The sequence below is a fragment of the Arctopsyche grandis genome, chromosome 10, assembly GCF_051622035.1.
Source record: "Arctopsyche grandis isolate Sample6627 chromosome 10, ASM5162203v2, whole genome shotgun sequence".
Lineage (NCBI taxonomy): Eukaryota > Metazoa > Arthropoda > Insecta > Trichoptera > Hydropsychidae > Arctopsyche > Arctopsyche grandis.
Genome location: NC_135364.1, coordinates 27,168,287 through 27,182,187, shown reverse-complemented (window position 1 = coordinate 27,182,187; position 13,901 = coordinate 27,168,287). Strand labels below are relative to the sequence as shown.

Genomic DNA, 13,901 nt, shown 5'->3' with positions numbered 1-13,901 from the left:
TTAAAAAAAAAACAAATGGCAGGAGTGTACGTTAAGCATAGGGGTGTGGCGTGACGACCGATCGTGTCAAGGAGGCGCGGGGAAGTGGGGACCTGAACGTCTGACATGTGCTCCTGATATTGAGCGTTTGAGTTGGAACGGGTGGCGTCAGCGTCAGATGCGCGGGAGCGTACACACATACACATTTTCGCAAAGACACTCACACATTCATTCATCATATCGACGAACGGCGAGCGTTTAATGAACGCTCGACTTTTTAATATTAAGTGCGCCTATAAATTACCTTACACTATATTTATATATGTATAACATATAGCTTTATTTTAATTCGTGTATCAATTCCTTTCAGGAGCCACCCGTTGAAATCAACGGGCACAACACTAGTTTTCAATAGTTTTTGAGTGTATGATTTCAATAAATAGTTCAATATGTCAGTATTTGTCAAAAGAATACACAATTAAAAAGAGTATCCTGCAACTGAAGACAAGGAATAGAAAGGAGAAGAAACTTGTGGCTCAAGAACAGTTTACACAATAGTACAAGGTCCTTATAGGAATTTCCAAACTATAAATTGCCACGATTGTTGCAAAATTTTGTTTGAAGAAGCAACCCAAAACATCTTCGACCAAAATAGATTAACTTAGTTTACTTTTAGACAGCTTAATTCAAACTTCGGCAAAGATCAACTTTCCATTCTGTTCTCTTCAGAAACGATTAAAAAGAAAGCTTCGTAAGTAAGCCTAAATGTTTACAGCTATGTTCGAAATCCAGTATGCAATGAAGACGAAAGCTTAATGTGCTACCCAAAATTATACTAAAAAAAAAAAACAAAAAAATATGGGACCTAGTCCACTCTCAGACGCTTGCATTTCAGTAGAACAAACTGGCACATTATGTCGAGACGTTTCAGACAGCTTTTGATGTATCTCTAAGAGATAGAGCAACTTTGTTCCTCATATTACAAAAGACCAAAAGTAATGTATGTACAGCTAGCGTAATGCTTACCTTATTCTCCAATTTGTCATTTTCATGCTTCAACGAAGATCGGTCAGCTTCCAACTTCTCAACCTTCTGTCGCAGCGATTCCAACTCTTCCTAAAACAAACAAACAAAACAACTTATAAGAATGCGAATCTCATGTCCTTTCACATTAAAAAAAAAAACTAAATATTTGATCAGCTTGGCCGTAGAATGCTTGTTTTCAATTCGCAAATCACCGAAAGCTCGCCAGGCAAACAAACTTTGGGATCAAAGTTCTCAGCTGAACGTACGGGTCAAATTTTTACAATGTGTATTTAAAACGAAAGTGGTAGTCAAATAAGACGTACAATTCAATTTATGCGAGAGACGTTTGACCTTTAGGGTCTCGAGCATAAGAGCTAATTAACTTTCACCTGAAGTGGAGCAGAGTGGTGAAAATATTAAACGTGCAAGTCGACAAGGTTACCAGATTCATAGTTTCTGTCACAGCACACATACCCATAGACATTACAGGTACATAAATAAGTTCAAGTAGGTCTCCCGGCGCGTAAATAAATGCTACACGTATATAATGCAGCTCCGCTCCAGATAGATCGATTGGAACCGATCTGGACGTTGCGTAGTGCAATGCTTGTTTATCCCAATGAAAATTTAATTTTTCAGTACAACGGATGCTGATTTCAAAATAGATGTGGAAACATTTGAAAACCAATCCGATGGTACAATATGTATTAGATAGTAGAACATATTAAACTTTTCATCATTTCGTTGTGTTCTACGTAGTATGTACATAATACGTCATGCCCGTCGTTGCTGGAACAGTTGGGACTTGTCCCTAATAATTTTTATTTATCTCATATTAATTGTATTGAAATAGTCCAACTTAAATTTATTAAATCCTTACGCTACCTTTTTCCTACCTATACTCATTCTACTGTTCCCGATATTTTTAAAATCCTATCTTTTAACAATCTTTCTGTCAGGCGACGACTTACTGATGCTACATTCTTCTTTAAGCTCATAAATGGTTTCCTTGATTGTTCTGATTTACTGAGTAAGGTTGATTTCAAGATCACAGTACGGTATTCTAGACACGTTGCACTCTTTTCATTTAATCCTTTCGATACTAATTCCCAAAAATATTCTTATCTGCAGCGTGTTTATCGTGTAAATATGTTTAACGGGGAGCTGAATGAGGTTGATCTGTTCGGTATTTCCCTACATCAATTCGGTATTTCCCTACATCCTTACATCAAGAGAATCTTGACCGATTGATCCATTTCTTTTTCTATTCCATTTTATAACCTTTTTCTAATATTTTAACACTTAAGTTTAGTTATGCAATGTGCTATTTAGTCATGTAATAGCTTTTATTCTTTTCCTTTTCATTTTTTTATCTTTGTAAAAATCTGTAATTGGACTCGAATGTTATATATATGTATTATATATTTACTCTATGTTTTTATGCATTTCTACATCTTTTTGTCTGTTGATTTTTCAATAAATAAAATAAAATAAAATAACTATATGCGTGGTAGACATCATATTTTGATGGTTATACCTCCTGCCCGCAAAGTTACTTATCGAATGGCTCCTATTCCAAGAGCTATCCGACTTTTCAATGAAATCGTTGCTGCTGAGCCTAAATGTGATATTTTCCACCTCAGTGAGCGTAGGGTATCGGATATTGTTTTAACATATTTATCTGGTAGCCTGCGCTCATTATTATTTTCATAATTGAATGTAATGTATGAGTGGAATTTTGATCTCTCTTCCATTTGGGCTTCGCAGGCATGTTTTGTATTTGCGGCTGGTTCTTATACATATAGGGTTCGCAAGATTCGCAAGATGACAATGCTGTACCAGAATGTTAGGGGTCTTAACTCCAAAACTGTTGATTGCCTTTCTTCTGTTCTGGTACAGCATCATGACTTCATTGCACTTACGGAGACTTGGCTAAATGAATCTGTTTGCGACTTCGAGATATTCGATGATAGATACTTAGTTTTTAGAAGAGATAGAGGAAGCAGAGGAGGCGGTGTTTTACTGGCTGTTCGTGCCGATCGTGTGCGGTCTGCTCAACAAATTCACCGTCTTCAATCAGTTGGTGAACATCTTTGGGTTCGAGTTGATCTTCCGCGGTGTTCCATCTATATTTGTGTAGTATATTTTCCTCCAAATCAAAACGATAAGATCTCTGAAGTTTTTTTTTTTTTTTTAATAAGTTACAAGAGGAATTTAACTTTTTAATGAGTAAAAATATTTTGATTGTAGGGGACTTAAACACTGTTTCTTTGAAGAATGTAAGCATGGAACTGTCGCATATGTGCAAGCTTTTTAATTAACTTTTAATTCAATTTAAACTATTTATATATTTATATATATGTGATTTTTGTTTATTATTTTCAATTTGTAATTTTTAATTTTTTTTTAATTTTTGATTTTTCAATTTTTTTTAATTCTCAATTTTTCAATTTTTAATTTTTATGTACAATTTTTTTTAATGTTTTATTTTATTTGTTTTTCTATTATTGTTGTTTTATTTTTTCTTATGTTTTTGATCTTTTATATATTGTCTGGCCATAGTATCATATTGGGGTGACCTGTAAAGACACTGTGGTATACTTGTATATTAAATAAATAAATAAATAAATAAATATATTGATACGGGCTATAAGTGCAACACATTCTCTACTTGGTATTTATTTGATATTTTTACTTTATCTGTTATTATTTTTTATGATTATGTATAAATGTATTTTTTGTCTGTGTATATACATGTATATATTTTTATTTTTCTCATCTCCCTGTATTTTTTCGACCATTGTGGCGCATTAGGGACTCCTGTAATGTCACAATGGTCCAAATTTAACATAAATAAACATAGAATTTCTCAGCTCGTAAATTTTCGTCTACAAACGATGAAATTTGTTTTTGTCTATAATGAAAATCTATAGTTTTTAATTTACAACTACCAAAATTGGTATCGGAAGGGTTTGGAGCACGGAATTGCAGGGCTTCCATACAATAATGCCCTAGTGACGTCACACAGTGTACGCCAGTTGTAATATAACAGTTGAGTTTTGACAGCTCTGATGTTTATACGAATGCTTAAGAGTTCAATAATGCGTTAATATTTGCCAGGTATTACGAATAAAGGTAATTCGTACCGTATTACGATAGCCCTAATAATGTTTTCCAAACAAAAATGTGACTTTCCAACTCAATTTACTAATCGAGTGACGTTTTCACGAAAACCTAACCTGGTAACCAAACTCATAGTTGAACTGTATTTTCAGTTGTAATACATTTTGACCAATTGGAATGTAATTCGCCATATTAATCAACTTACGTGGGTTAGACGGAATATATTCCAACGAGTCAAAATATATTACAACTGAAAATACACTACAGCTATAAGGGTAGTTGGTACCAGGTTAGATGGAATATATTCCACCAAGTCAAAATATATTAAATCTGGAAGATACACTTCAACTGTAACATACATACATATATACAAATGAAAATAAAACGATTAACTGCACTAAAAACTGATTCATTTTCATATATGTTTCATGGTAAAGTTACATTTTACAACCTTGCAATTTGACTTCACTTTTAACGATTCCATTCTAGATCAAGAAAGTTGGCCGGACAAATTAGTCAAACAAACCATCGGCTTTTACAGATAATAAAATTCAAACAACTCGTCTGTTTTTGGTATTGGTCTGTCACCTAAAACGACAAGTTCGTAACAAACATAGACATTTTTCTTGGTTACATGCGTTTATTAACGACTATGGCTAAATAACTACACACTACATATTACCCGTTTTACTTTGGACTAAATACGCTTGTTGTGCGCGTTCTAAAACCAGACTTTATTTACATATCAGTGTCAGAAGCGCAAAACTGGACCGAAACTGTTCATCGTTGAAACAGTTAACTTTTTCGAAAGAAACTTCTTCATATTATAATATTATACATTACATTATGGACGCCCATTGTGTTTCGCTTCTGGTTTCAACTTTTAACGTTTTTCTTTCGCGTTTAGCGGAACTATTCATCTATGCTAATCACAGACTCCGAACGCCCAAATTTCAATCGTTTGCATAATTTACTCGACAGTATTTTTTTTCACTATTGCCGTTGCATTATAACGGATGTTAATGAAGTTCAAAAAGTACACGAATTTTCCCGCGTCACGCGCAACAAAACGATCTTCCATACCAGAGGTTCTTAACCTATGGTCCATGAACTAATTGGGGGATCGTGATCCAACGGTATCATCCAAATTTAAGGGCTATGTATAATTATACAATCAATTATTGAAATACTACAAAATTTCATAATAGCTTATAAAAGTAGGGTGCAGCGTTTTGTAATACGTAAAATATAAAAAAAAAACCAATTCACTCTACCATGCGAATGGGAATTGGGAGTATTAAATTTAATACTTAGGAAAGGCGATATATGTACATATGTAGCCGATGGACCCAATTTTATATTTTCCCATGATGTTATTTCGAGTTGTCTAAACTTGGACATATGTACATACATATATACATATTCATAGATAGCAAATTTTAAATCATATTCAAATAGTGGTGACATAGGTAGTATATGATTTTGCCGATTTGATGAGGAACCGTTTCAACAATGCAACCAGTTAAATTGTCAAGCTCTGATAGGAAACGATCGATTTGGAGTCACAAATATTTCGAGTCTGACCGGCAGACTTACTACAGAATACTCGAAAATCGCTTCAATGAAAATCAGATAAATTGGCAAACTTTGATCTTGAGTCACAAACCTAGGTCGAACTAGATTCGAACCCATGACCACTATGTTCGAAAGCATATATGCTAACCACTACTCCACGCTGCTGATTTACTATTCACTAGTCTTTCAATAATTCAAAAAAATATTGCTGCAAGCTAGACTTCTTTCCTATAAAGCCAGCAACATAGCAACAATCTTTCTGTCAGGCGACGACATACTGATGCTATATTCTTCTTTAAGCTCATAAATGGTTTCCTTGATTGTTCTGATTTACTGAATAAGGTTAATTTCAGAATCCCAGTTCGGTACTCTAGACGCGTTGCACTCTTTTCACTTGATCCTTTCAATACTAATTCCCAAAAATATTTTTATCTGCAGCGCGTTTATCGTATGTTTAACGGAGAGCTGAATGAGGTTGATCTATTTGGTATTTCCCTACATCAATTCAGGTCTAACATCAAGAGAATCTTGACCGATTGATTCATTTCTTCTCCTATTCTATTTTTCCAATATTTCCAATATTTTTATACTTTAGTTTAGTTATGTAATGTGCTATTTAATCATATTATAGCTTTCATTCTTTTCCTTTTCATTTGTTTATTTTGTATTTACCTTTTTCATTTGTTTTATATTTGTAAATTTCAATTTCTTCTTATATTCTATTTTATAACCTTTTCCAAATATTTTAATACTATAGTTTAATTATGCAATGTTCTACATATTTTGTCAAGCCTTTATTCTTTACTTTTTAATTTGTTTTCCTTATATTTATCTTTTTCATTTTTGTAAAAATCTATTATTGGACTCGGATGTTACATTTATTATTTATTTACTATTTGTTTTTTTTATACATATCTATGTACATCCTGTCTGTTGATTTTTCAATTAATAAAATAAAATAAATAAATAGCATAGTATATGTAGCTCGGTTGCTTTGATACTAAGCACCGAGAAGTTTACCAGGTTCGATCCCGTGATCTGACCTCGATTGAAAATAATTTATTCTGAGTATAATCTTTAATGCTGCTGGTCAAAATTGGATATTTGTGACTCCAAGTCAATCGTTTCCTATCAGACTTTGCCAATTTTCTCTGATTTCATTGTTGAAACGGTTCCCGATTAAAATTTGGCTAAAATCCTTCCTACCTACTATGGCACCACTATTTGAGCATGATTAATGTACAATAAAATGTATGTACAATTCATAGATGTCTCGTTAATTTGCGAGTTTTCAGTGTATCGTAATTCAGCGACTTGTATAATAAAAATGCTGTATTGTTTGTAATTGGCCAGGAAGACGCATTGGGGTTTACCTGTAAGGCCTTTCTGGTACAAAATGTAATGTAATAAAACAGAAAAGCGACTCACCGTCCTGGCTTTGAGTTGATCTTCGGTGCGATGGACGGCAAGCAAGGGTGCAACGCGCACCAGAAGCCTCCACCACGGCCAATCCCGCACGGCGAGGAAAGCTCGAACATTCCTTTGGATGCAACGAACTGCAACCTGCTGCACCCTTCGCCTTGCGAGTGCACGTCTTGCGAGCACACCCCTGCAAGCGGCCTGCAGTCCAGTGATGCAAGCTCGCAAACGCTCGGCACGAGCATTCTCCAAACGAGCCAAAGCGCCGGCTCTAAGCAGGACCTGAAACAGAGACAAATTGCAATCAATACCCATTTGCATGATTTACGAATGCGCCACTCGTATGTTAAAAATAAAGCTCGAGACGTATGATTTCTACATCCGCAAGCCGTTCCGTGTGGAATATGCGTTTGTACTTATGTATGTATGTATAGAAGACATTGACAGCGGACGAGATTATTTTAGAACTGCTCGCAAAACAGGAAGGCCAATTAAATCGGTGTATACCACTTTCGAAAAAAATAAATAAATATACGTCCGATTCAACGCGCTTCCGATCGTGTGAAGATTAATTAAAAAGTTCAGTGTTAACGGTCGCATTGTGAAATTTGAGAATTTTTCAATATCGGCGACTTGCATCTCGATTTCTTTCGCTCTTACAAGATGAGTTATTTTCGCCTTATTAAATTATACCAAATGAGATGTATTCTTTTTTATTACGACCTTAATGCACGCAAATCCACCAGAAACAATCAAACTGAATACATTTTCACGATGAAACAAAAAGCGCTTGACTGATATTCGAAAGTACATAGCTTCACGTTTTTAAATTACAAAAATGCATCAGACTATTTATAATGTATATTTCAGGAAAAATCCACTCGGTGATTCTCAAACGGCCCATTTAACACACTCAAAAATGCGACACGGCACGTCTAGATAGATTGCAGCTGTGATAGGCGTGTCTTCGTGTTAATGTTAATTCGTACGATCTTATTGCGTAGAAAAAAGCGGCGTGGACTAGTGGTTAGCATATTATGCTTTCTAGCAGAGTGGTCACGGGTTCGAGTCTCACTATTAAGGTAGAAAAAGCGGTGTAAGAAGAGGCTAGTAAAAAATAGAGGTTACTATTCATTGTTGACATTTCATCAGAGGCCAAGCGGAAGTTGTCAAACATTCCAAATCAACTAATTGATATCGCTACTGCGACTCACTAGGCTTTAACCAGCGGCGTAGACTAGTGGTTAGCATATTATATATTATGCTTTAGAGTGGTCACGGGTTCGAGCCCCGCTGCTGGCAGACCTTGATTTGTAACTCCAGGTCGATCGTTTCTTATAAGCGTTTGCCATTTTTCTGATTTTCATTGAAACGCTTCCTGTAAAATAGGCATCTCCTTCCCTATCTCTAAGGACGTAAACTAATTTCTTCATTTTTTTAAATTATTTTTTATTTAACTATATAATATTATTACAAAATAATTCAATGCAAGGTTTTTAATAATATTAAGTAGGTTTTGCTGTCCATAAAATACATCGACAATTACTTTTATCGTCTTAAAAATATAAATTTCCATTTATATAAAATATATATGTATTCCATAAATAAATTAATAACATCAACAATTTATTAATTTATTTTATTTTATTTTATATTAAAATTTTATTAATGTAAATATTTCAAAATACGAAATACGAACTCAAAACTAACAAAAAATAAAAGTCAAACTCTACCGATCATAAATTATACGCACGAACAATGTTGTATTTCTTGACCAAAATTAAATGCGATACTGAAAAGAAATGTAATTGGCCATCGCGGGTCAAGTGGGGGGTGAATGCGATAGCATGTGCATTTTACATATGTAAGTCGGTATGTAATGTATGAACTTTATGTGGAAGTGGAGCTGGGAGCTTCCACTTTAAATTAAATATGTTCAAAATGAGGGGTTTTGATTGCAAAGTTAATGATAGAATAAATTACGTATAAATCAATTGAAAATGAAAATAGAAAATAAAGAAAAAATCAAAAAGCTATTTATATAGAACTAAGAATTTCAGCGTATGTGACGAGAAAATAGTTTCAAGCGTTTAAAAATTTGCTACGGTTGTCATTTAGAAGACAAGTTATGAAATCAAAAAAAAAAAAAACAACAAAAACAACAGAAAGGAACGTAAAAGTATGTAATAAACGTGAGTGCCAAACACTTTAACTACCAATTAACACGAGAAAATACGTTCAGTTAGATGTTTGATCGTTAAAAATTATTTACCGCGACACTTTATAACTGTGCATAATATAATACAACGCAACGTGTAATTAATATGACCGCAATAAATAGAAGTAAAACGAAAATCAATCGATTCAAAACGAATACGTTATGAAACAATGCTACAAGTAAACCGATCGGTAAGTACATACATATAATATAATAGAAACACACAATGGTCGGGGAAAAAACAATGAAACGATTGCACACACTTTTCCGGCACACAAATCTGAAAAGGAAAAGCGAAATATTACATTGGAAAAAAAAACCAATCGGAAGAAACGAACGAGCGATACAAAAGACCGTGACCTAGACATCTCACAAACGAAATAAAAATCAATCGAAACACGAAAAAAAAGTGTTGAAACGAAGCCAGTGAAAACATTCGAAACTACTCGAACATCAATTGAGCTTCTGAAAGCTTTTTCCAACAACACTAGAAGGAAGTGGAGTTGCCGTTACATATGTACATACATATTCGGTAAGAAATTAAACTTCGATACGAACTACATATGTATGTTCACACTACACGTGCATATGAAATGATGAGCAATTACAAACAGACATATGTACATTGGAGAAGATAGCCCACGAGTTGTGGAACAATGGAGTCGTTTCAACCGGCTAGAAACTTAATTGGTTGCATCCCGAGAGTACTGTGTGGGAAAATGCAGCTCATCTGCATAATCAACACCTTTCCATAGCACCACATGTTTGGAATTTGGGATGCACATGAAGAAAATGCATTGACGAGTGTGCATCATCGTTGCTGATGGAAAAGTATTTGTGATGACACACCTTTTTTCGATTGAATTGAAGACGATGCACGTGATCTTGCGTGTAGGAGAATTTTATCACGACATGTTGCACTTCCTGGGGCAATAGTTTATATATAACTTGCATTGTTCTGGCACACGATTGAGATGGTTATCTCGAAATTGAAATTGTTTCATATTAAACTCTCCATAGCTTGGATACTTCTACTTGGAGTCAAATATTGAAGACATCATATTATTCGATTCTATCATACTTTTTTTATTTCTCTTGATTTCTCCCCCAGTACAGAAGTTTTTGTTTAATTTATAATAAAACAGAGAAGAAAAAAGACCTAGTGTATTAAGGATTTGCAGTTTGGGAAACACGAGGTCCTTGTTCTGTGCACCAATTTATAATGTGCAAATTGTTAAAATGACCAAAAGAAGAAGTAATTGTTCTAGCTATGTAAAGTCTGTTTTATTAAAGCTGGATATACTTTTCATTCTTCAATGGAAGGGTTGAAGGTTTTAAGGTAAATTTAATAGTTTTTACACAGCTATATTATTACATTGTGAATTTAACCCTTTGAATGCTGACCAACGCCGATTGGCGTTTTACCACAACAAGTCTATGAGCGTGAAATACGCCGATAGGCGTTATTTTTTGAGTATGTAAAAAACAAACAAGAATACTACCAACTAAGCCTTAATTGAAAAAAAAATGCATTGAACATGGGTCGTGTAATCCGTGTAAATGTTTATAAATACTGGTTTACACTGGAATTTCTGAATTTATAGCCCTAGCAGAATTTCTAGATGGAAATCCTTAACTGCCCAGTATTTTAGATTGTGAGCATTACATTTTAACAACAATGAAGAAGATGGCATAAGTTTTGGAAAAATACATTCAATAATAGACTTCGGTTGTTTATTTTATATTGTTGCAAGATATATTAGAGAGTCTAAACACACATTTACAAAACTAGAAATCCTCGGCGGTAGTTATGGCTAGGGTTTATTTGGATTAGCTACAATTTTTATACCTGATTTCTATTGGATTTCTAAATAATTCTAGTTGGAAATGTTGGCAAAATTTTCAGCGTGGCGGGCTTTCAACAGAAAAGACGTCAGCACTCAAAGGGTTAAGAGTTAAATAATTTAATTTAAATTAAATTCTTCAGCAGGAAAGACTAAACGTTTCAATTGAAAATGTGAAATTTCTATTAATACGACCAAAGTAATGATCAATATTAGAACGATCCCAAAAATGAGACGCATCTGAAAATTATATAAAAATAAAAATGAAAAATTGGGTCAATTTGGCTAATGTTCCATTGGTTCCATTATATATGCATGCGCCAAAATACTCAAAACCTCAAAAAAATCAGTGGTATATTCAAGCTGAATCTAAAATAGTACGAAGCTGCATATTTCACAATTTCCAACATGTTTACTATGTATGTAAGTAGGGAAGCTTTCCCTTAGCTTCTCAAAGGAAAAACTTGTCTTTAATTGAGCCAAATTAAGATAAACTTGTACATCAAAACCATGTAAATCTTGCAATGGAAGAATTAATTGAAAATTTGATCAGGACTTGAACCCAAGACGCGACCTCTCAATCAAGTAGCATCAAAATTCAACCCATGCTTATTTCAGCGCACAATAATTCTTCTAAGAAGTCTTCGAACATTCGAATTAGTAATATTATACAAGAGTAACATTGTGAATGTAAAATAAACACAAAGGGGATTTGATTAGACGTGAGAGAACGTCCACATTCGTCAGACACGTGGTGAAATTCATCGAAACGAATTACAAACATACATACGAACATAAAATCCCCATAAAATATACTACGATGAATACATATATAATAATAATAAAAATCGACGGTATGTTTTATTCATAGTGGCAGGTTGGGTATAAGACCAGTCACGGTCGTCGTCGTAGAAAGTGACAAGCTTTGGAAGTGAGTAAGTAGTGTGACATGAAAACGTTGCCTTTCAAGTGTCCCAAGAAATTGCAAACAATATGCGTACGTACGGTACATATATATATGTATGTATTGTATGTAGGTACAAAAAGGGTCAATCAACTCGACGTGAGTTTTGGACTTTTGATGCGACAGGAGAAACGCATCCGAAAAGTTGGTCATTCGCATTCATTGGCGAACTTTTGCCAGGCCGAGTTTCGTTTTTAAACCGTATGCAATGTGAAAAAAATTATAATATAATAATAAAAGGCGGCTTCGACGATGCTGACACATCTGCTTGGGGCAATCGAAGTGCAATTTTTGATAATACGAGTCATCATGAGTGTCATTGCCCCAAAATACTGAAGCGGGGAACTCTACCTAACGCCATTTTGAAAAAAAATATCAATTCAATATAGGATACTATTATAAAAACGGAAAAAATGCGCCACAGGCGAATCTAGAAAATCTTATTATTCCGCTTACATGGGTTTCATAACTTTCTTTTACTAAATCAAAGAGTTTTTCATATGAATATTTCGACTTACACGTCCCAAGGAACATTTTAAAATAAAAAATATCCCTCTTCCCTCTGAGTGGGCCACTAATTAATTGTATCGAATGCTTAAAAGGCCTGTGTATCAGACATGTTTAAGTTTTTGGCTCTCTTAGCTGCAAAACAACTTGTGGGCATTGTCCCTTTAATTCTTTAATAAGCAATTTCTTTTTAAGAATACGAATAAACATATTTATTTATTTAAGTTTGGACCATTGTGGCATTACAGGAATTCTTAATGTGCCATAATAGTAGGAAAAATGATAAAAAAAAATGTATACTATACAGAAAAAAATACATACATAAAAACCAATAGCGGCAAAAGTTTAAACAATAATAGAAGTAGTTACAAAACATATAATACTGGTCAAATATAAGGAGAAAAATAGGGAATGTCTTGCATTAACAGTCAGCACCAATATAATACATACATAATACATTTGTACAAGTACCGGCCGTGAATACAAAACATTCCCGTGATGCCCAAAATGGAAAAGAGAAGATCAAAATTCACTCATACATCACATCTAATTATGAAAAAAAGAGTGCAGACTACCAGAAAAATAGGTTAAAATAATATCTAATAACTCACTGAGGTGGAAAATATAACATTCAGACACGGCAGTAACGATTTCATTAAGAAGTCGGATAGCTCTTGAAATAGGAGCCATCCGATAAAGCACTGTGCGGGCAGGAGGTACAACCATTAAATGATGATGTCTACCACGCACGTAATTATTAGAGACATAGAGTCCCAACTGTTCCAGCATCGACGGATATGACATATTACCAAGTAGAAGCTGGATAACAAAATTAATTAATGAGGAGTTTCAATAGGTATATCTACATATGTACGTATGTACATGTAGATACTATACCCGGTTTACCCCCCCTACCTGCCCTTTACGACTAGTCCCTCCTTGTAGAGGCCCCGAGTCTAATATGTATGTAGTTGAGAAAAGTAAGATGGTGCCAATTTATGTAAATAATTTTCTCTCCAATTGGCAAATTCTAACGGATGTTCCAAGATCTGTCTGGATTGTTTTGACACTCTAGTCATGCCAGAAGCTGTAGTGGTATAGAGCAAATAGAATCTAATGATGATTTGAAACAAGACCTTCATGAAAACTGGGTGTCAAGTTTTGTATGGAGTCGTTTATATAACTGTATAATAAAATACGCGAATTCCATTCGGAAATAGTCGATATAGATTTTATCGACTTGAAA

At 34.2% G+C, this 13,901-nt stretch overlaps 1 protein-coding gene across 1 annotated transcript in view; it reads right to left on the bottom strand.

Moving 5' to 3' along the window:
* Positions 1–13,901, bottom strand: part of Mhcl (Myosin heavy chain-like) — a 194,806-nt gene that overhangs the window by 22,375 nt on the left and 158,530 nt on the right. Inside the window, exons 18-19 of the mRNA XM_077440288.1 lie at positions 7,132–7,404; positions 1,006–1,095 (exon numbers count right to left, since the gene is read on the bottom strand). Of these exons, the coding sequence (XP_077296414.1) occupies positions 1,006–1,095; positions 7,132–7,404 (363 nt within the window). The remainder of the gene's footprint in view (positions 1–1,005; positions 1,096–7,131; positions 7,405–13,901) is intronic.